General features: G+C 41.1%; 1 protein-coding gene and 1 long non-coding RNA gene across 5 annotated transcripts in view; one reads left to right on the top strand and one right to left on the bottom strand.

The window, feature by feature from the left end:
- The first annotated feature begins 454 nt into the window (after positions 1–454).
- On the top strand, positions 455–8,442 carry LOC113965400. Of its 2 annotated transcripts, none has more exons than XR_003533538.1 (4): positions 455–1,570; positions 6,140–6,243; positions 7,660–7,768; positions 8,357–8,441. It is a non-coding gene; the product is annotated as an uncharacterized LOC113965400 (long non-coding RNA). The 2 variants fall into 2 exon arrangements; XR_003533539.1 differs by lacking the exon at positions 455–1,570 and adding an exon at positions 2,354–2,521 and having other exon boundaries at positions 8,357–8,442.
- Positions 4,322–22,691, bottom strand: part of LOC113965397 (unconventional myosin-X-like) — a 91,652-nt gene continuing 73,282 nt past the window's right edge. For all 3 annotated transcript variants that reach the window (XM_027678773.1, XM_027678774.1, XM_027678775.1), the window contains 13 exons: positions 22,295–22,388; positions 21,635–21,690; positions 19,880–20,022; positions 17,978–18,172; positions 16,021–16,178; positions 14,743–14,866; positions 12,677–12,974; positions 11,234–11,441; positions 10,376–10,512; positions 10,091–10,211; positions 8,163–8,612; positions 7,178–7,369; positions 4,322–6,588 (listed from right to left, as the gene is read on the bottom strand). In XM_027678773.1, coding sequence (XP_027534574.1) covers positions 6,475–6,588; positions 7,178–7,369; positions 8,163–8,612; positions 10,091–10,211; positions 10,376–10,512; positions 11,234–11,441; positions 12,677–12,974; positions 14,743–14,866; positions 16,021–16,178; positions 17,978–18,172; positions 19,880–20,022; positions 21,635–21,690; positions 22,295–22,388 — 2,290 coding nt within the window. In that variant the 3' untranslated portion in view covers positions 4,322–6,474. The remainder of the gene's footprint in view (positions 6,589–7,177; positions 7,370–8,162; positions 8,613–10,090; positions 10,212–10,375; positions 10,513–11,233; positions 11,442–12,676; positions 12,975–14,742; positions 14,867–16,020; positions 16,179–17,977; positions 18,173–19,879; positions 20,023–21,634; positions 21,691–22,294; positions 22,389–22,691) is intronic.

Consider the following 22,691-nt stretch of genomic DNA (forward strand, 5'->3'; position numbering starts at 1 on the left):
TGATATTTTTTTGGTGTGGCTGCAAATAAACTAAGACCATACATTACAATTTTTGTTGCTAAAAGTCAGAACTACAGTTTGGACCCTTTATGGGTCTGCTGTTGCTGTGTGTTTGGAGCACAGTGAGATATGTAACACTCAGCTTTCTAAAAGTAAGTCAAATTCCTTGTGTTGCCAAGAAGTACAAAAGTTCTTATTGACCAAATTAAACAGACTTTGCACAGTTTTAAAGCAAGAACTGTGAGCAATATTAAAGAACTAAGCTTAGGAAAAACAGGAGAGTAAAATTCAATTGTCACTCTAATGGACCTTTCCCATTTAGTTCTGGAGTTTTAAGATGGGAGTTGACAAAGCATTAAAGAAGGTAATTTTCTGTTAATAGCAAATTAACTTCCAAATGGTGCATAGCATAAATGCCATTATAAAATGCTGTTATCTTGGGTTTATTCCTTTATGGCTAAGCCGCAACAATGGTATTTTCACATTGAAAACTCCTGTGCACTCTATCGTAATATCTGTCAGTCACTAAGATTTTTAACAGATTTGAAGGGTAGGAGAGGATACCAGATGACGTTTTTATTGTGATTACGCAGTAATGCAACACAGAGTGTAAGTCCTTATGGATTACTTTTTGCCAATGCAGCAGGGACTATAATTACAAACAGAACAACAGTTACTTTTTGTTTTGCTACTTTTCAGCATAAATAGAATAATTTTTAAAAAGTGGAATTTCAGCAATAGAAAAGAATTATTTCAAAATGTGTTTTCTTCACTATGCTGGCCCCTTACGTGTGCATTTTTTGTTAGAACCAGTGAGAACAGATCTTTTTCTGCAGTCTCAGGATGCTCATATGGAAAGTAAGAGTATTCCTCCTGCTTTCTATAAAACTTCTCTTTTCAGATGTTATGTGTTATAGTTTCCCTTAAAGAGATTATATAGAGGAGATAAGTTTACAGAACCATGGTGCTATACTTCATAAAAGCTAACACACCTTTATGCATATTCAAATTAAACTTTAAAAGCAGTGGGTTGAGATGATTTTACAAATATGCATGATTGAATGTCATCCCCATTAGCAACCAAACTGCTTTCTCGTTCATTAAAATGTCTTTATTTTCATAAACATGATCTGGGTATTTGAAGAGCACCTTGTGTTACATGAGAATGAATTATATGTGTGTGTGGCTCATAGAGGTCACATTTACCCAGGATCAGGAGCTGCTTTGAGGGTTGAGTTTCCTGTATTGTCTCCTGTGGCCACCATTCTTCTTTGTACCTGTTCTTTCTCCTACCAGCTCTGCAGCACTGACGATTAAGCCACCAAATGGAGAATACACCACCACAGACACAAGAGCCAATCAGGCAGCCTTAACACCAGTGCAAGCTGCCAGGAACGGAGACCAGAAAGCACAACTTCCTATACAGAGTAGCAGCCACAGGCCTTAAACACTTGGGATGAACACTGCCAACAGCCCCACAACACTGTCACAGGGTGCAGAGAAAGGGCCAGAACAGCCACTCCGGGCAGCTGGAACATCCTCTAAGACCAGGACATCACAGCCTTGGCAGGTCTGTTCCCCTCCTCTGCGAGCTCCTCTCCCCTCCTTCAGCAGCCAGGGAGAAAGCAGCTCTCTCGACCCTTGCCCAAGTGCTCATGACACAATAATGAGGAGTTTGTCATGGACAGGAGCCAGCTCTCCCCTCTTCCAGCCCTGAGGGACTCCTTCCACACATCCCCTCCTCCTTCAGCCAGGGCACCTCCTACCATGCAGATTAAGGGCACTTGTAAATGCTTAAAGGCTTTTGTACCCCACACCAGTCTTGCCTTGCAGGCCTTCCTTTATATTGCTTTGCTCGAAGAGGGCAACTTACCAAGATTCAGCCATCCCAGGGGAGCTGGGAGGAGATTGCTCCTAGTTTAAATACCCCTATGCCCATGGGCACACCCTGACAGGGCACAAACTTGGAGCAGCTGAGTTGCCCTCAGCCTCACACTGCAACAGGAGAAAGAAGCAAGGCAGGTAAGTTCTCCTACTAATGTATGTGCCTCAGTAGTGGACCTGCAAAAACTCTGCCCAGTGTGTAACCCGTTATTGAGCCAGTTGAGCTTATCCTGACAGGCTGTCGCTATTTCATTAAAAGTCAGTCAGGAAAAAAGGTGTTTATATTGGTAATCCTGAGCCTGCACAGGAAGGCCTGAGGCACCGTCGTGCATGGGTCAGTGCCTGAGGGTTGCAAGGGGCCCCAGACCTGCCCCTGGATGCAGCATGGGCAGGAGGTGGAGCTGGGCACACTACCAGCCAGCTGTGCTCTGTAGCCAGCCAGGCTGCCTGAGCCAGAGCAGGGTAGTGAATGTCTGTCAAGAACCAAGAATCACCCAACTTAATGCATGTGCCCCGAGTTGCATTCAGACCTAAACACCAGTGCTGAGTCCAGGTGCCTCGTGAGACTGAGTCCTTCCCAGTGGGTGTGAAGGCTGTCCAGCGGTGCTGAAGGGCAGCGCTGGACAGGCGGGTGGGGGTAAGTGACTTTCCCTGGCAATCCAGTTACTGGCATTCATCTCAGTGTTGACAGTGGCACAGGGCCAAAGTGTATATCCAGTTGTGCATTAGGAATCTCTGGTATAAAAAGTGGCCAAGAGCCTAGCAAATTTGCATTCCACTGATTTAGGAGTTTATATTTTACAGTGGGGGCAGGAATTCATGTGTGAGGGATTTGCCTAAAGGCCCAAGGGGAGAATGAAATTTTGAGGCCAATGCACAGAGTAATTATAGAACAAACAGCCTACACAGTGAAAGGCTGTGTGTTTTAGAACAAGGTATAAATAAACAACTGAAGTTTACAAACTGGTTTAATAACTAGACACACGAGCTTGTGATACAACTTACCGGAGGCTGTGTCTTTGTGTATAAACCATTTTGTGTTTATGGCTTAGGTGCTGATTATAAATTGGCATGAAACTACTTAATATAAAATACGCATTAGAACATTCACATTTGAATTAACTATTAAAGAAATACTGGGGTGGAGTCCCAGAGGGACTGCACATTACACTGACAAGGTGATCAAGCAGAATTAAAAAGGGAGTGAGACAGGGCTTTTAGTTGGCTGCCACCTTGGGTGGTTTTTCACGGCTGCCACTCATAAATGTTGCTGTAGTCATGCTGGACCTGCAGTGGTGCATGTTTGTTGTCATGATAGTGATGTATTAGATGAAACAAGTGCAGTTTGAAATTCAACAGCTGCACAGAAGGAGACTGGCTAGCTTGTTCCTGCTTCAATCCATGGGGAACAGGGCTGGCTTCTGAGTTTGCCACCAAGAAAAAATTTGGCTTCAGTTGGTGGCAGCCCAGGAAGCAGTGAATGAGAGGGACAGGCCATGACAGACCCTGATGTGCTTTGTCACAAGAGGGATATTCAGGAGAGACATGAGGGCTGTGCAGCCTGGGTTTGGTTTTGACACCCTCCACACAACCAACCAGTAGCTGCCTGTGTGTGACATAAGGCTTCCTAAGCAGAGCCAGTGTGGTTTTGGAAGCAGATAGACAGGAATGTAACAGCTGAAGGAAGAAAAGCAACTGCTGAAGTAAGCAGAGGCAGTTCCAGCCTCGAATAAGGAAAGTCTATGCAAGGTGATAAAGAAAAAAGAATATAGGAACAACTGGAAATCAAATTGCATAAACCAATCTGCAGGGTCCCAAGGCCCTCGGAGCATCTGGCCAAGGGATATAGGAGAGTATGATGACAGGGATTATGCATCACTGCTTGGTTTCCATACCTGCGCACGGATTGAGGGAACTTTTGTCTGCTAGTGGGATGGTCTGTCTATTGCTACCCTCAGTTCTGATTTACCACTTCGGTGACACAAGCTCTTAGGTGAGCACCGTGGCCAGGTCATGCAATTGTGTGGGAAGTGCAGATGGCAGCTTATTTGAGCTAGAAGTAATTTTCTGTTATTAGTGACTTTGGAGGTGCTGAAGAGAAGGGATGGAGCTGATCCTGCAGATTGGGCCTTGGAAGATGATTCACTTCTTGTGCTGCTTTCACCACAATACCCATCTCTGAACTACTGAGACATCTCCCACTAACCAAAGTTATGAGCCATCCCAAGAGAGAATAGCAGAAACTAGAAACAAACCTTCCCCGTTGTAGCAGCAAACTATTTTCTGTAATTCACCCCAAAGGCAAAATTTGCTTCTGTGGTGAAGGGTTGTTGTATCCTCATCCCAGTGATGCCTACTTTTCACTTACAAGTTCCGAGTGTTAAGATCTCTGAGTAAACACCTTAATATGGGCACACAACGCCCATGAGTGAATACAGCCTGTGCAATCCAATAATTTATTAAACTTTCATCTTGTAAAGCCAGTTACAAATTAAAAAAGACAGAAGAAGGAATTCTGTAATAGAAATGAGCAAAGTTACAACAAATAGTAGTGGAGTTATGTTTCAAGTGGGTTCAAGCTGCCTGCAGCAACCCAAGAGCCAGAACACAGAGCTAGTGCAGAGTTAGAACAGGGATAATCAAGGCTAGTCTGATACATAAGAGACTGAGTCAGTGTACGGTCCGATACAAAGGGTTGCTTCTCAGGTTGCCTCTGCATTCGTGTTTCTCACTTGTGACCTGGTCATCTTTTTATTCCTTGTGACAACAAGGGGGTGTTTATAGGATCCTTCAGTAAAGCTATTTAAGGCAAAACTCCAGTTGAAGTATGATGCACAGCAGTGGCTATCTTCTTAGGCTGATCATGTGGCAAGTGCACAGCGTTTGCACATGCTGCAGTGTAGTGGAAACGAGAGAAGAGCATGGGTTATGTACAGTCTTGTACTGTCAACCTCAAAATTACAGTGTTCTGTGACACAGTGTTAGTGACATGGCACAATCTAATGATGAAATGGAACCTGCTCCATACTGACTCCCACTTTTCTATGAAATTTTTATTTCATAGCTAATAGGCCTTAGCTGCTACTTCTTCAGAAATGGAGACAGACAATATTAAACGTAGAACAAGGCCCACATTACATACAGTCCTGCAGTTTCATTAACAAACAGAATGGGCCTTTGCATTCTGGGATCCCAAGACTATACAAGGGTCATAGAAAATGGCTCGCCACCAGCTTTCTTGTTTTCTAATTCAACTAATTTATGATGTGACTGATACTGATATTGTTTTAAACACTGAAGTCAAGTTTCTGGGGTCAAGAGACTGAAGATGACTGTCATCAAAATTCTGCTTCTTCAAATTGCAGGAGCTATAAATACCTCCAAGAAGCAGTTGTTTTAGCAAAACAGCATTGTTTTCAAGTTCTGCTGAAGACAAGGGACCTAGAGGAGACTGGAAAGGGATTTGGGGATTCCATAATGCAAGCAGTTCTTGTTAAAAGCTGGAAGTGGATGACAGGTTTGGCATTTGCTTACAATTGTACAGAGAAGTGAAAATCTTACCTATAACAATTTATCTAGGCATCTATGCACTCAGTAGGAAACAGTTCACTTTAAAACTAAAGTTTAGGGACCCCAGTCATCCTAAAATCCCATCTAGAGAAAGAAGGATCTTAACGCAGGCAGGCTGGTCAACATAAACCTCCAACCTCCATCTAATACCTGGAGTTTGTGAAGAGCAGCTCTTCTGGAAATGCTAATAAAACAATCTCTCTCTTACACTGTTCAGGGGAGAGGCAGTAATTTTTTTTTAGGCAAGAGGTGCTGCTTACAATGTGCCTGGAATGGCAGTGGTGCTAGTCCCAAAGATTTTCTCCTATGTTGGAGTATTTAGTAGTTTAACTGAAAGTGCCACTTTTTATAGTCATGTACCTGTGAACTTTTATTGGAAGGTAAAGAATCACCTTGGGTGTTTTTATTTGTTTCTTTGTTTAATGCTCTCTCACGTAGGGTTTGACCTCTCTGTTGGACCATTTGGCTTCAACTACGCAAAGGCATTTTCTTTTAAAACCAGATCAGATCATTAGTGTATCCTGAAGAAAAAAAAACCCAAACCACAGTGACTTATATTTTAGGTTTGCTTGCAAAATAAATAAAACAAATATTCTTTTAGCAGACCGTGCTATGATCACGTGATCCCAGATGTCTGCATGTTCAAAATTCAGAAGGAAGTTTAAGTCTGTCTCCTGTCTTGCAGAAATGATTCTTGTGAATTTCTCTGCCAGTATGACAGGTAATGGTGAAAGCAGCAGAGAGGACACTGAAGGAGAACGAGGATGCTTCTGACTTTGCTTCTTTAAGGTACATTGTTCATCAAACAAGCAAGGGGAAAACAAGTTTTGGGTCATTAGTGTTTAACAACAGTTGTTACTGTTTAATGTCTTTGGGCAGAGGTGCAAATCCTATAGTACTGTAGATGTCGCTTCAGGTTTTGAATACAGTAGTCAGCTGAATTCTTAGAAAACATCCTTGCTACACTTGTGCTGGCAAGTTGCAAATACTCATCATTAAACTACTGCCAGTTCATTCGTATCACCTAGTCCAGATGCTTGCGTGACTGTCCACACTGGTGGCTGATTTGACACTGCAGCGTTTCTTCACAATCATGTTGATGTATGCTTTCATGATTTTTATTATCTCGCCCACCTGGAGAGAGAATACAGTAACAGAGGATAAGCACATTAAAAACCTCAGTCCATTGAGTCATACAGGACATTTTGCTGAAAAAGACTCCTCTTGTCCAAAGTCATGGCACAGTAAATTTTGCATGCAATACTAAATGTGAACATGACAGTAAGAAAAGAAATGCTTGGCAAGTTTGTGCTCTGTTGTAACAACACTTAAAAAGATTTTTAGCTCAAAGAAAAGCAACTTCAGTGCTACAAAACTTTTTTTTTCCTTTTTTTTCTTTTTTTTTTCATTTGTGAACTCCCCATTCATCTATTGGAAGGGAATGAAAAAACCAGGCCCAATCATGAGCACCCAAAACTAGAACTTCTCAATGCACTGGAAGACCATTCAACCTCCTTTGCTTTCTAACTAGCATATTTTTTTTCTGTTTATCCCTGTATTTAACAAGAGGTACCATGCCCTTTCGGCTTAAGCTCCCTTCATCTATTCCCTTGGCTTAGTCCATTAGTCAAGAGTTCTTGCATAGAAACCTGTCTAATTCCTTGGAGCTTAACTGAAGTGGCAATAAAACTGAACATACAGCAAGTCTTGTGCTTTCACATACCTGGGATGTTTCAAAGAACATTTCTCTCTCATCCACTGTAATTTTGAAGGTGTTAGGCTGTGGTGCTCCGAAGAAAACAATGTGCTCATACTGGAAAGTTTCTAGTGGTTTAGGATCCCCTCGTTTGTAGACAGACACATTCTCTGTGCTGACTCCAAGCCAGAGATCGTTGGGGAATCCACCCTCCTTGCACTGCAGAAAAATAAACGTGACCTTTTGCATAAATGCAGTGGAGAATCAAATAATTTTTGATTCAAGGAAAAGCCCTCTGTTTCTAGTTCCTGTAGGACATTTCAACTCTTCACCCCAATATAAAAAATGTCTGCAGAAGATATGTTGGAGGTACTTCTGCTGCAACGATTCAGAAATGACATGACTATGAGTAAAATACTAGTTGAGTAGTAAATAATTATAATAGCTAACAGTTCTTATCAGATTTTAAGGTGATGTAGCAAGTCAATATTCCACTTCTTATTTTACAGATAATATAGTGAGTGCAGGCAACTTCCCATGTGATTCACCTAGGCAGCAACAAAACTGATAAACTGGCACTGTGGATCCCTCCTCTAGCAGACTGAGCACAGCGTCCCAGTCTGAGCAGTTTCTGTTGTACTGCTGCAGAACAGGATTGCAGTTTTTGCTGGTAAGGACAACAGAGGTTGGTTTTACTTTTGCTTTCAGTAGCCACCACTTTTTTAACCCCTCCCTCCCCCAAATTCCCAAATTCCATTGTTAGTCTAATGAAGTGGGAATCCATTGTCTCTCTTCATTTACCATGATGTCCCAGCTTGCTTGCTCTGTGCTCTCTGCGTCACAACTCGTGGGTATGTGGTACTGCAGGCTTACCCTGAGCTTACTAAGGCAAAATGCATCCAGTTACTGAAACTCCCTTCTGCTGCTGAGCAATGGGATAACACGGCTCTATCTGTTCTTCAGACTGATGCCTTTCCTTGGCTGTAGTTACATGAGTTTATATATTGCTCACCTCAACATCGAAGAGTGTTGACCCATAACCTGGCCACTCCTTTACGATGGACATGTATTTCACCATGGCCTGATGCTGAGAGAGTCCCTGCAGCTTGGTCCATTTCTGTGCTATGCTTGCACGAGCAGCTGAAAGCTCTTCCTTCACCCACATCTCCATCATCTGCTCCTCTTCTACCTTCTGCTTCTTTACAGACCCTGTCTTGAAGCTACGTTTCAATGTCCCTTCAAGGAAGCTGGTCCGTCTCCTCTCCAGAGTATGACTGGTAGTGCCACTGCTCTTTGTTGAGTGCAGTATTTTGGATTTCAGTCTGTTAACTGGGTAGATTCCATCAAGGGTCCAACTTATTTTGGAATAATCTCCATGAAGATACTGAAGCCGCAGAGCTGCTAGGCGCTGCAGAGTGTCCTCTGGTGCCGGAAAATGACCATCTATGAGGCTTTCATGAGCCTACAAACAAAGAGAAAGTCCCCCAGACTCATGAAAATGCAGAAGCACACTTTATTCACAGCTGGGTCCATGTACAGATTCCTATGGCATCTACCGATCCCAGTAGGAAAGACAATTCAGGAGGTTACAGCAGACACTGCAATAAATAAGTCAAAGTCTGCAACTGGTTAATGTGAGGGGAACACCCCTTTCTGCAAACCTGGACAGGACAAAGATCTTTGAGGGGCTCCTACCCTGCACAGGAAGTCCTACAATGAGGACCATTTATGTCTGGAACAGACGAGAGAGACTGGAATTGAGGCAATTTGGTTTTGTGCTGTACCAGCTCCTGTGTGGAGATATATTCAACACCAGAGTCAGATGTAATAAATTCAAGATTCTCAACCTCAGTTTCATTACACAAAAGCAGTTCGCACCTCTTCCTCTTTCACTCGACATCTTGCTTCCCTTTGTCTGTTTTTCTGTTAAATCTATTTATGGGGGGGTTGCCAAATCCATCTAATGCCCGGGTAACACCTACTCTCCTACTGTTACTTCTCCTTGCCAGTTGAAGCTGTGTAGACTGAAAGCCTTGTCAACAGGGAGTTTGGTACAACTGAGTTTCCACAGAGCACCATGATGTCTTGTTCCCAACTGTTCTCTAGACATTCTATAATTGACAATACTTGACAATACTTGACGTTCATTTCATCTGTGTGATGAATATGCCACCCATTTGACTATCAGTGAGTTTCAGTCTTCGTGACTCTGACTGCCTTTAATAACATCTTTAATAATTTTCACCAGCTATGATTTTCTGAGGCAAGGTCAGTGTTCATTAGAAGTCATACAGATGGGAAAAACCACAGAGCTGGGTGCTGCAGTCAGTTTAGTTTTACATCCCTAACTGGCTCTTTCATACCAGTGTGATCTCTGATCTAAGCATCATCATCGTGCTATGGAGTACAGCGACTTAAAAAAACAAGACTACTTGTCAGATAAACATTGTCAACTACATTCTTTTTTCCTTTGTCTGTAGTACTCTTACTTGTCTGTAATCAAAAGAAATTGCCCAAAAGATAGGTTTCATAGTTAATTCTGGTAACACCCCAAGGATGTGCTGTTCTTATAAGCTGATCTGCAGACTTTCCAGTTTGCTTTACATTTATGTTCTGCAAGCAGCTACTTTCAATGATTCATCTTGAATCATTATCCAAATTTCTATGTCTTTTAAAAGTAAAGTTTAAAACCATTTTATTATCGTTGGTCTTACATTTTTTTTAAGCCTTTGCTAATTTTCTTTCTTTTATTATAATACTCCTCTTACCTAGAAAACTTCACAGTGTACCTGCTTGGTAGATTCCAGGCAAAAATCCAAAACACTAATTCTTCTGTTCTAACCAGCATTCCATCTTCTAATGAAAGGTAAGCCACTTTTCTGTATACTCACGTGCTTCTGCCACCCTGGAAACCAGGTAAGTCTCCCGAAGTGAGCTTACCTGCTCAAACATGAAGGCAAATTCCACTCCATCTTTGGGAACATTCTCAATATCCAAGAAGCAATAAAGCTTAAAATACAGTTGCCACTGTCCCTCCTCTTCTTCTTCAGAGCCAGCAAGTCTGTAAGATATGAAAGACAATGAGAAGGGAAAAATACAGTAAGGAAAAGAACCACAGTACTGGGATGTCCACAGTGCAACTCACAATCTGAAGGTAACCCTGGATTCTGAAATCCAGTGTTACATCCCACTAGGAATTAAGGGTTTTACGAAACATTCTTTTACCTCTCAAACTTGGCCAAGATATCAGCCACAATCACCCGACTCTCCACAGCACGGTCAACCTGCTGATTATGTTCAAAGAGCGCAAACATATTCCGGCTGTCCTCCATTGCTAAACCTCGGATCAACTTTTCAACCACCTGCAAAATCAGAGAGACACAGATCTCACAACAGGTATTACACACACTTTCACACTGAAAAATCAGTACCTCTTCAGGACACTCACAATTTCATACACTTCCATCACATTTCTCCCTTAGTTACCTCGTTTTCAGAATAATGAATACTAACCCTAAAAGATGATTCTCCGTACTTATATTTGATCATCCTTGCTTTTCTTCTCTGAACCTTTTCAATTTCCCCTTTTTAAAGATCTATCCTTTTTAAGATGGGGAAATTAGAGCTCTGCACAAGATATAGGCACATAATGGATTCAGATGGCATGACATTCTCAGTTCCTCTAATAACAATTCCACTTTTTCCTCTGTTGAGCACTAATGTTTTCACAGACATGACTACTGCAACTTGGAATCTTGCTTCTGACCTGCTAGTGATTAAGTTACTCTAGAATATCCCTTTCAGAAGGATTCCATTATGAACTGGAATTTCTACTTTTCCAGAAAACTGTGTTTATCAAGTCTTCAGAATTAGTACCTTTCCAATGGATAGAACACCATAAGTGTTTAGATTTTGCAACACAATTGTCAGGTGATATTCTACAACACGGGCACTGGCCTTGTAGAATAAGCTGAAGTTTCCCTACAGATACAGTAAAAAAGTTATAATTAAAAAAAAAATGAAACTGGGAGATGAATGGGAAAAAGGTGTCTCTTCATCTGGTTAATGCTACTAATACATTACCTCCCCAGCGCTGGTGTGGGAGTTGATGGTTATTTTACAGGAGCCGCCGCCATGGCAGTACACTGTTGTGGTCATTTCTTCACGCGTGAGAAGAGCCTGTATTTCCTCCTGGGAGGGGACAAACTCCCTTGTCTTTGTTCTCTTCAGGGAGTCACTTATGAATTGTGCATACCTGTCTATTTCTGAGTCTGGAAAGAGGTCTTTTACCCTAATTGTAAAAAGAAGTAAAAAAACTCCATTACACATTGAACCACACGTTACCATGAAACTTGTAAAGAGTCTGGTAGAGATATTGATGTCAAGTGCAACCACAAGAAATACAAGCTAATTTCCTAAACCATGCAACCTGCTTTTACTAGTCATTTGAAAGTGACTTCAGTGACATTGCTCAGCAATGTGTGAAATAAGGAGTTCAAATTATCAGGAGCTTAGTAACAGCTGAAGACAGTACAATCAACTATTTCAATTTACAAAACTGAGAATAAAAACTATAAAATCAAATGTAAACTTTTTTCATTTATTCTAATGGTTTTTTCATTTGCTGGCTGTGTTTGAGCACTTTTACAGTATATTTGAGAACTAACAAGATAGAAAGTAGATGCTTGTACACAGTTCTCTTCCCTCCAAGGGCAGCAGGTCTAAGTATAAAATTATCTGCAACTGCAGTGATAAAACTATGAAATGGCTACATCGAGTATTCTTCAGCACCTCTGAGACTCAGGCCCTGGGTGTAGCTATTTGGTGTACTAACACAAAATTCATCTCGTTCTTTTCTAGCTTGTAAATAATTAAATAGATTTTATTGATCTTTCTCATTGCTCTCATCATTAAGAATAGAATGAGGCTACCAGGCTGCAGCTCAGCCCCAACGCAGACTGCTTTGGAAAGCTGCATTAGATGCTGAAGATGAATTGGGAAGAAATGGAAATTACTTAGTTCATGAAAATGGGAGGCTGAAGCAGAATAAAATTACAAATTGTAAGCATTATGTGCTTAGTTAAGCAAACAAATATTGAAAAATTATAGTTTGGATTTACAGTACATCTCCTACTCCATAGTACACATTTTGCTTGTGCCAGCTGCAGTGTAGTACACATTTCAATGAACATGAAGGTTTGGTCCTCACCTTTCCAGCAGGGTGATAATGTTTATATGTACATTAGTAAGCAGTAGGTCATCAGCTGTAAATCCACTGTAACACAGTCTCATGATATTCTGTTTGGGTAACTTACATACCACATCCTTTTGACACAATAGATGGATGGCAAGGGGGGAGTTTGAATACACAGAACAACTGGTAGCAAGAATTGTGTGCAAAGGTAGGAGGCTGGAACACCACAGGAAGATGTTTCCACAGGAGGAGGGCAGAATGGGTAACTACAAGGGGCAGTGGAAGATAAGCAGAGTAAAAGGAAATAGGCTGCAAACGGAAGGGACATTTACCTTCGAAGGTGGAACTTGAGGTAGCGCAGGATCCCTCTGCTGGGCAGGAAAGTGCAGCTCATACAGCACATCAGCTGCCAGTGGTGCAGGTTCCCAGTACTGTTGGGATGTGGCATGTGGTTAGTTTGCTTGATGAGCTGACAGTACACTTCATCGCGAAGAGGCTTTAAATCATGGCAGGTCTGCAGGATGCCTTGGATAATGGGTATGGGGTCAGACACCGTCTCGATTTCCTGAAGGGAGTTAAAGATCTTCACTGCTTCATCCTGTAAGCTGCTGTAACCCTTCTCTTGTTGCACTGGAAAACGATCACAAAAGTGACAAGAGGTGAACATCTCCCTCATTTTCTAATGGCCCAGCAACACTACAAGCAATTGTACTACTCTGTACAGCAACCTGAGCTGATATCCTGAACTTAAATTTATACTCAAAATTCATTAATGCTTCCCCTATAAATGTTCAAATGCAGTTTTAATTAGTATTTGCTAACATCTCACTTTGCACCACTGCAAATTCATTTCTGGATATACTGTGCAGAAAAGCAGAGTGATGCTTTTAAGGGAAACAAGCACTGAAATCTAGTTCAGGCTTCAGTGTCTGCAACTGAGGTGCCTGAATGCAGCCACCGAAGCCTGGCTTGTATACTTTCAAAACTCTGTGTTGTGCCTGTATTAGCTTTGACCCCTGAGCCAACAAAGAACTTTCACAAATTGTGAAATTGCGCAGATGCAGCTTTTACCTATTGTTTAGATTTAAAATGCTTAGACCAAAACTGCTTAAGTTTTTTGAGCACCTGAATGTCTGCTCTGAATTGCTCAGACATATGTGATACCATCCTGCTGCAGGCTTGCATTCTGCTTTGCACATCTCTGGGGCTTTAGGTCCTTCTGAATCTCCTGTACAGCCACTGCTTTCCCAGTGCCCATGCATGAATTGTGCTATTCCAATACACAGCCCTGTACAGTAATTTATACAGTGTAAGTGCTTGCTCTGTAATTTTTCTGTATTTCAAAAATTATTTTTTCTGGGCTTTTAATCTGCCACATAATTGGATCCTTATATCACGACAGACAGCAAGCAGTTAGTACTCTTTCACTTTCTCCATAACAGTCTTCTGTCCCTAAAATCTTCTTTCTGAGGCTGAACAACTCCACTTTATTTAGTCACTTAATTGTAGGTAAGTCCCTTGATGCCTTTGATCATCTTTGTGTAGCTTTTTACTTATCTTTGAAAAGATGTAGAAGGCAAAACTGCATCCTGTATTCAAGATGCAGGTGCATGATACACCAATACAGCCATGCAAAGACCTTTTTTTTCCTTTTCTAAGCTTTCAAAATCTTGTGTAAGCTGTTTTGTTTCTGCACCCACCACAGGAGTTGGCATTTTCATAAAGCTATGTAAATTTGTGTTCACTTTCCTAAGCAGAGCTAGATCACCACCTATGTGGCAGACTGTTTTTCCCATATACACTGCTTCGCATATCCACATTGAAAATAATTTCTTAAAAGATTTTATGACTCAGTCACTCTACATTAGAGATTCTTCTATAGCTCTTCAGCACCAGCTTTCAGTTTTAGTATGTCAAACAGTCTGGAATCATCAGCAAATCACTTTGGTTTTCTGTTTGCTTATCACACAGTCTAGCTCTTTCATGTTCCTGATGCATTTGAAGAAAGGATTAATTTAGTTTGGTTTTACAGCAGCTTCTGTAGGAATACTATCCAACTGACAGCTGCATGATGTCATCTTCTTGTAGTACTTCCACTGGAGCCACTTGCAACCCAGTTGTGGCTAAAGGATGACACACTGCACGTCCCCCAGAGGGATGATAAACTATCTGCCCCCATTTACTTTAAGATTCAGTGTTCCCATGATAAGAAGCAGTGGACACAGCATACCTTCCGGAAAAGAAAGGGAGAGAGAGAGGGACTGCTCCCCCTCTGAACCCTGTGGGCTACACTGCCCTAAACAGACTTCACCTGCACAGAGAGAACTTACAGACTAATTTTTTGGTGCTCAGGCCCTTAAAATGTGAGTGGATTCTGTCACTTGGGTAAAATACTTACAGCTGACACTAACATCTCCATAAGGTAGTGGGAGCAATGGGGAATGCAAGGGGTGCTGGGTATATCGCAAGATCGGGTTCCTCCTATATGTCTGTTCCACTACTTCCAAGTTTGTGCTGTTTTCCTGAAAATAAAAAAAAAAAAAGAGAAAAAATAATTATCCTCAAACAGGGACAGTCCTTTTGCAGGAGGTCCTCATAGATTTATGTTCAAGCTCGAGCACCTTTGTCTAAATTTCTGGAGGTCCATAGAGGGACTAGCTGACCAAAGCATAATTCACACGTAAAAATTAGTCTGTACTTTATTTCTGAATGTTAAACACAAGAATAGCCATGCTGCATCATACCACATGTCACCAAGCACAGAATCTTGCCTTCAGACATGGCTTGCGGCTGATACCTAATGCAGGTAATGTAACAGGCATGTGTGGCATAATTCCTCCCTCATATATCTTTTAAGCTTTCAACAGTAAATGGTTAATGGACTTTCTGATCACAGATCCACCATGTTCAGTATGTTCAGTATGTAATAATGAGCCTGTTCTCCTGAATTTGTCTAGTTGTACTACATGTGTTTAGAGAAAGAACAACCAAAAATGGTGTTCAAAATCTGGGCCTGTTGCTACCATACAAACTGGTATCACATTCCTCCACATGTTGTCCTGTATTCCTTCCCTGACAATATTTACGGTTCCGTCTGTCCTTGAACTCTGAGCTGAAATTTTCCAAGATTCTCTACAACCACTCCCAGCTCTTTCTTCCTGAATACATACTATCTAGTTGCATCTAATTTAGAGCTCATCACACACACACTTCTTCTGAAATATCCTTTGGTGTGTCTTCTAATATGATTCCATGTTTAATTTACCAAAGTTTTTGGAAAGATTCTTTTCAAAATTACTCCTCCTACAGTGGTGCAATTTTGCTATCTTGAAGGATATTTTCTTTCCACCCTTTACTCTGATATTTAACCACACAAGCCTAAGGTATGAAGAGAACTTCAGGGTACATCAAAGTCAGACGATTGGTAAGAATGGACTTTTTTATATTTGTGTCTGAAGGATGCTTAGGAGAAGAAAGGATAAAGCAGGAATTCATAAATACTTGATGGTGTAATCCTGCAAGCAATTTGTAATTGCACAGAGTTATAACCTACACTTACGCAGATCAGCTAACATGCTAATTCAAAATAAAAGTCACATAATATTTGACTATTTTGTTGCACAGTGGTGATCTGGCTGCTCCCAACTCACTTGGGAATTGGCATGATGGCACCTACCCTGATGTCACGAATGAGTTGCTGTGTAGGTGTTTCTATGGGAACTTTGCTGTCAATGACACCCTGAATGGCAGAGGCCCAGCGCATTGCTTCATTCAGCAGCTTCGTGTACAGCCTGTAGGAGTGCTTTCGCCCATGCACAATGATGTTCCAATAACCTGGGGAGAAACAAAGAAGCTGGAAGGTGAAACTTGTTTCCTTATTATGTAGTTGAGTAGAGGTTAGCAAATGTGACATCCACTAACCAGAAGGGCCCAGTGGGAGAATATGGAGAACTACAGGTCTGTCAGTCTGACCGTGACAATGGGGAAGATTATGGAGCAGATCAGCTTTAGTGTCAAAGGAGGGCAGCAAAGCTGGTGAAAAGTCTGGCGCACAAAGTCCTATGAGGAGCAGCTGAGGAAGCTGGGGGTGTTTAGCCTGGAGAAAGGAAGGCTTGGGGGGACCTTATCACTCTCTACAACTCCCTGAAAGGAGTGGCCAGGTGTGGGTCTGTCCCTTCTCCCAAGTAACAAGTGATAGGACACCAGGAAATGGTCCCAAGCTGTGCCAGGGTAGGTTTATATTGAATATTAGGAAAAATTTCTTCATGGAAAGGGTTGTCAAGCATTGGAACAGGCTGCCCAGGAAACTGGTTGAATCACTATCCCTGGAGGCATTTAAAAATTGTACAGATATGGGACTTAGGGACATGGCTTAGTGGTGGACTTGACTATGTTGGGTTAATGGTTGGACTTCATGATTACCTTAGAGATCACTTGCACTTTTAATGATGCTATGGTTCTCTTCTTGTCTGTAGCTTGTGGCTAAGGAAAACCCTTGCTGCTTTGATAGCAACATATGGTATGTCTGGTTAAAACTGACTAGGCAGACATAATCCCCATTCCCAAAACATATTTATCAGTAGGAAAGTCCCAATCCAGATTTTGGTACAATGACAGCTTTTCAGGATACACGTATCTTGCAGTGTAACACAACTACTTGCCTGCCAACCAGGCAGCTCACTCTCACAGACAGCATTTGGGCCACACTTTGCTGTTAATCACTCAGAAGATGACCACTCTACACACAGCACCCAGTCAGATTGCCAAATCAATTCTCATAACTTTTAAAAATATGTGTTTGACAACCTGAGAGAACATGTCAAGGTGATGGTAATTCTCTCTGCTAAAGGCAGCCCTAGACATCTGTTGAGATTAAAAATGTAGACAATATCTTGTGTATGAGAAGAATAAATTTTCTCTCATCTCACTTTACTAAATATGCTTCCAACCCTTCTAGAAAGTATCCCAAGCAATTCCACTACTCAAATGTCCAGTATTTCATGTCCTGTTCTACGGTTCACGTTCTTTGTCAGGGAGATTCACCCTTTACCCCATAACCTGAGTTCCCTCCCAAACTCATAAAGCAAGGAATGGAGGATCATGCCAGGTCCTACCTTCCTAAAACTGTGCCATGTTGCACAGAAAGCAAACATAGGCCTTCGTTATCTTTTGTTTCTAACAAGTTGAGTGATGCTATAAAACAGACTTACAGTTTATGCATTGCTGCTATTTAAGAGGATAGCACTGGCCCCAAAGACAAATGTAGGTCATGCTACAAAGTGACAGATATTTATGGAGATGTACCAATAATTACAGTGTCAACTGTAAGAACTCATACCCGTTACCCTATCTGGGAAACACTTAGATCCACAGTGACATGACTCAGTGAAAAACATCATCACTGTGTTTATCTCCATCACGTGCGAGGGACTTACAGCCACTTGCACACGGCTCTCTGGTCCTTTGCAAACCTCTCACAATTTCTATGGGCAGAGATGTCTGCAGTCAAGACACAAAGCCTCAGATGACATTAAGACTGCCTTCTCAACAGGACGCACCATTACAGTCCTGCACCACCCCCTCTTCAGAACTCCACACATGGAGTCTGCTCATTGCCGCTTTCTTCCTCTCACCTGTGTCTTTGAAGACCCTCTTGTCAGGCTGCACTACAGAGCAGAGGCTGTTGAGCACAAGTGTGCCAAGCTTGGCAGCTGTGCGCTCAGATGACTTGTAGTAATCGAGGGCAGTGTTTGTCAGAACAAACCAGCGCTTCTTCATCTTCAGAGAGGACATCTTACTGCTGCTCTGAACCTCCTTATGAAGCCAACCTAGCACAGAGACATAAACATGTCAGTGGTTTCACTACCACAGCAATCCTCCACCTCTCTGAAAAAAGCTCACGCTGGGAACCTACCAGCTCTGCTTAAATGGTATCCTGCACAGTTACTGTAAGAAATTAGCCCAAAATTTTCCACCAAGCAGTTCCATTCTTCGGTCCAATGTATTTTTTTAATTAATGATCTCCCATCACCAATGTGATCACCATGAGGGCATCCTCTATTCAGGATGTTTCCATCACAAGCCACAAACACCTGAATAAATAATTTACAATTTATTCTTCCAAAGAGATGCCAAATGCCTATCCAAACCTTGATGGAAGAGGTTTGGTGATATATGTCTTCTAATAGAAAGATCATTACGTGCACCTCTTGCACCTACATGCATTACGTGCATCTCTTCCTCCCACAGTCAGGAAAAATAATTTCACTGTCATTTTACAGTCATCACAAAATAAATGGGAAAAAAAAAAGTAAAAAAAAAGTCAATATTGTAACAGGAAAAAAAATCACAGTCTGCATTGCTAAAGCTGTCAAAAAGACAATTTTCTACTTAGAGATATAAAAACCATTGTCCCCCCAAGAGGCAAAAAGTTCAAAGAACGTGGGACTGAGCTCAGAAGTTCCATATAAAGAAAATACAGAGTGAGACATTTCTGAATATATGCTTTTGTGGCTACACTATTGTCATACAGACATCTTACTGTGAAGCGCAGAGCATACATAAACTTTACAAAGGATCATTCCTTTTTTCCTTTAACTAATGAACAATATGAGATAAAAGGAACTGTTGCCCTGCAATTAAGTATTTTGAATGTAAGGTACTCAAACTGTTGTCTGATAATCTGCTTTATATCATTCAATCTTCTTGAAATTTTTAAGCCTAGGATGGAAGGCTTATGCCACATTTTGATGACCCTTTTCCTGCTGTTCTCCTTTCTTGCCATGACCACTCTTAGACCTTTATTCCTTCATAGACTCTTTCCAGAAGATGTAAGGCAATTTGTTCATGCACTTGCTTTCCACAGACTGGATCAGGAGTGTCTTCATACATTTCAGACTACATGATGATCTTAAAGTATTAAGGAAATTTATAAATGCTTGAGATAAATGAGGGAATATTTTGTAATATATGTGATCACTACTCATGCTTCACCATCTTCAATTAAGCTCTTTCTAAAGACATAATTTAAATCTTTTGATCAACCTCAGAGAATTTTTCTCACCTCACTATGTCTACCATAGTCTGGTTAGTTGGTTTAGCTGAGGACAGTAGCAATCCCACAAAGATCTCTCTCCCTCCCTCTCTACATGACAGGTGTCAGAAGGAACGCAGCTTTCTGACAACAAAAGCCACAGTGTCATGTTATAGTCCATCTAAGCCAGCTTCTCCTAAACAGCAGCCATGCTCCTTCCTATTCCTGATGGCATTCACTGGACGTGTTTAAATAAGCTATGGAACTAACATCAGAAACCTAACATTTAAAGTAGTTTTTTTTTTCCAACTGACAGGGAATCATGTAAGAGCCAGGGGTAGCACACACAGGATGTGGCAAGCAGCTGGCAGGAAGGTGGAGATGGGCAAAGAATGACTGGTTTTGGGGAGCAGCTAAACTCTAGATCGAGTTAGCAGAATCTCCCTTTCAGATTATAAGCAGAAGAGGAGTTTCACATGTAACTGCATGCATTTCCTTTCACCTCTCACAAGGAATTCCTGGCCATCAACCTTAGATTCGCCTTTTGGTTTCTGCAGCAAGGAGATCCAGTGATGCATCTCCTCAGGTGTGTCGCTGTTGCAGTGAATCACTCGATTTGCTGTGATGATCACAAAAGAATTCGGTCTGCCAGAAAACAAAAGCATTAAAGTTAGCCATAACCTTGCAAATATCTCAATTCACAGCATACTCAAAGTCATGGTTTTTACCTTCCCACAAACAATCCAGAAAGACTCTCAGAATACAATACTTAAATACTTAAAATCACCTTCTGTGCAGTTATGCACTAATGAATGGAGAGACCAGCTAAATGAAATTAAATATCTTTCAAAAGCTATTTCCAAAGACTAGAAAATATTAATTAGATAATAACCAGCTGTAAAATGTCCTGGGTTCATAAGCAAAGGACTTTGATCTGCCCTCTGATTGGACTGAGCTAGTGCCAGTACCACTGGGTTGAGCTAGTACAGCCATTCTCCTTCTACTTCTTAAAACCACTGATGCAACAGCAAACATAGGTCTCAGTAGGGTCAGCTCAAATGGGCTTGAAGTTGGTTTTAGAAAGGATGAGCTGATTCTGACAAAACAGAGGAGAAATTGTTATGTTGCTTCTAGATGACTTTGTCCTTCTCATGCAACTGTGTCCTACCAAAAGAATATTCACAGTTCTGTAGAGAATCAATACTTTACAGGAAAAGTAAAAGTATGACTAGTTCAAAGAGGATAGACTCAGAAAACTTTGAAAGCAAAACCAGATTTCTATGAGAAAACAGAATTTGAAAATTGGAATGCAAGGATGAAGTAAAAGGTAAAAGGCGCAAATCAAGAAACTGTTAGAAAATTGCATAAACCAATAGAAGATAAAAATAAGTTGCATAAAAATACTGGTTGAGAATAAGCCTTCTCCTCAGAATTTAACGTTGGTTCAAACACTGATACTCCAGAAGAGTGTACCTCAGCACATACACGAACAAATTTTGACTTTTCAGCTTATTATTTGTTTCTTGTTTTCACTGGTATACAGATTAATTATGAGGAGTACAGGTTGAGAACTGCCTAAAATGTTCTTATCAATGAAATCTTAGATCAGTACTGAGATATGCATTTTCTAAACTAATAACCCCAAAGTCCTAGCAACCTGTGTGAGTTAAAAAAAGAGACAACATAGGTTAAGTAATTTAATAGCTAACATTTTACTTCAGCGCTGTAGTAAGTATCTTTGCCCTGGCTGAACCTGTTATGTGGGAAATAATTAAATGTTAACACAAAGCGATATGAAATGTCCCACAATCTCTTCACTGAAACTAACTGAACTGAAGGTCTTTGCGTTGCAAAGACTTCAAGAATAATATAGATTTCTAAATTCATCCATTATTTTTTCATAATGCTGTTTCTTTCCCCTAAATTTACAAGATTAACTTAAAATTACTCAGTTGAAAAACTGGAAGTGCTGCTTTTACTGGACATATTTGTTCAGTGGTATTAATAGGTAACACTATAATTTACTGGCTGTTTTCACTTCTATGAGTTAAAGGAGAAACTTCTACTCGAAGATAAATCACATAGGAACTTCATGCCTATGAAGCTGAAACAAGCTGAAGATCTCAGTTTTTCATGTGTTTGGAGAAAAAGGTGTATGAGTTTAAACAAATACGAACCACAAAAGAAACCTGGAGCTACCCACAAAAATATGTTAGAGAGTTTCTGACTTAAGAGCCAGTCAGATTGCTGTACCTACCTGTCAGGATTGTCTGAGGCACAGACGGAGTCAATAAGCCCAACATCTAGGGTTCCCTATACAGTGAAAAAAACACAGATTGCATTGTAGATTACAGACATTCTCCTTTGTGAATAGAATTTGAACTGAAAACATTCCTCTAAATTCCAGTAGCTTGAGTAGAAATGAACATATGAGAAAGGCACGAGTGAGTCATCTTTGCTCCCCAAACAGCATAAGAAGTGCAAGGGCTCCACAGGACTGGAGGAAAAACAGCTACAAATTTCCAGAAAGTATTATGAAGGCCTGAAATAACCTTTGCTAGTATCTCTGTACTGGTAAAATACATAAATACACTGTTCTTCCCAACTGCTGTCTTCTGTCTGGAACAACTGTGACCCAGACTAGTCCCATCCAAAGACATTTTATCTGCATGAGGCAGTCTCCTCCTTCTCCTCAAACCGAAGAGAGCTACTGACTAAGCTGAGCCACCCAACACAACCACCATGTTCCCCACTGCTTACTCTTTTGCTATCAGTTTTGCTGTTTCTTTATAATAACTGTCCAACTTTCTTATACTGCTCATGTTCTACAACAATGCATGTGCTGGAAAAACATACACAAATAGTTAAATGGAGAGGGCTCCAAGCATTCCTACAGGCTGGTTGCACAGTAACTCACCACAGCATTCTTTGGATTGGCCTGTTCATCCTGCATTTCCCTCAGCTGCTGTGCTGTAGCGCTGTGTACTCGGCTCAGGACATTAAACCAACCGCTGGCAATCAGAACAGACTCAGAGTTAAAATCTGGGTAGTGAAACTAGCTCCAAAATATGATCAAGGAACCTGGAAAGCTGCCACTGGGAAAATTTCTTCATTCACAATTTCCTGAGTACTACTGCCACAAAGTATCTCTTGGGCTGATCATACTAGATTCTAATGTCATCCTTCCTCCTTATTTATCCATGAAAATTCTGTGCACGTTCTTCAACCCACTGACAGCTGCTCCAGGAAAATCCAGTTTTCTACTTGTTATTCAAGGAACTGTAAATAAGCAGTGGCCTTAGAGGGAGCCCAAG

The sequence above is a fragment of the Neopelma chrysocephalum genome, unplaced genomic scaffold (genome assembly GCF_003984885.1).
Source record: "Neopelma chrysocephalum unplaced genomic scaffold, ASM398488v2 Primary Assembly neopelma1_44, whole genome shotgun sequence".
Lineage (NCBI taxonomy): Eukaryota > Metazoa > Chordata > Aves > Passeriformes > Pipridae > Neopelma > Neopelma chrysocephalum.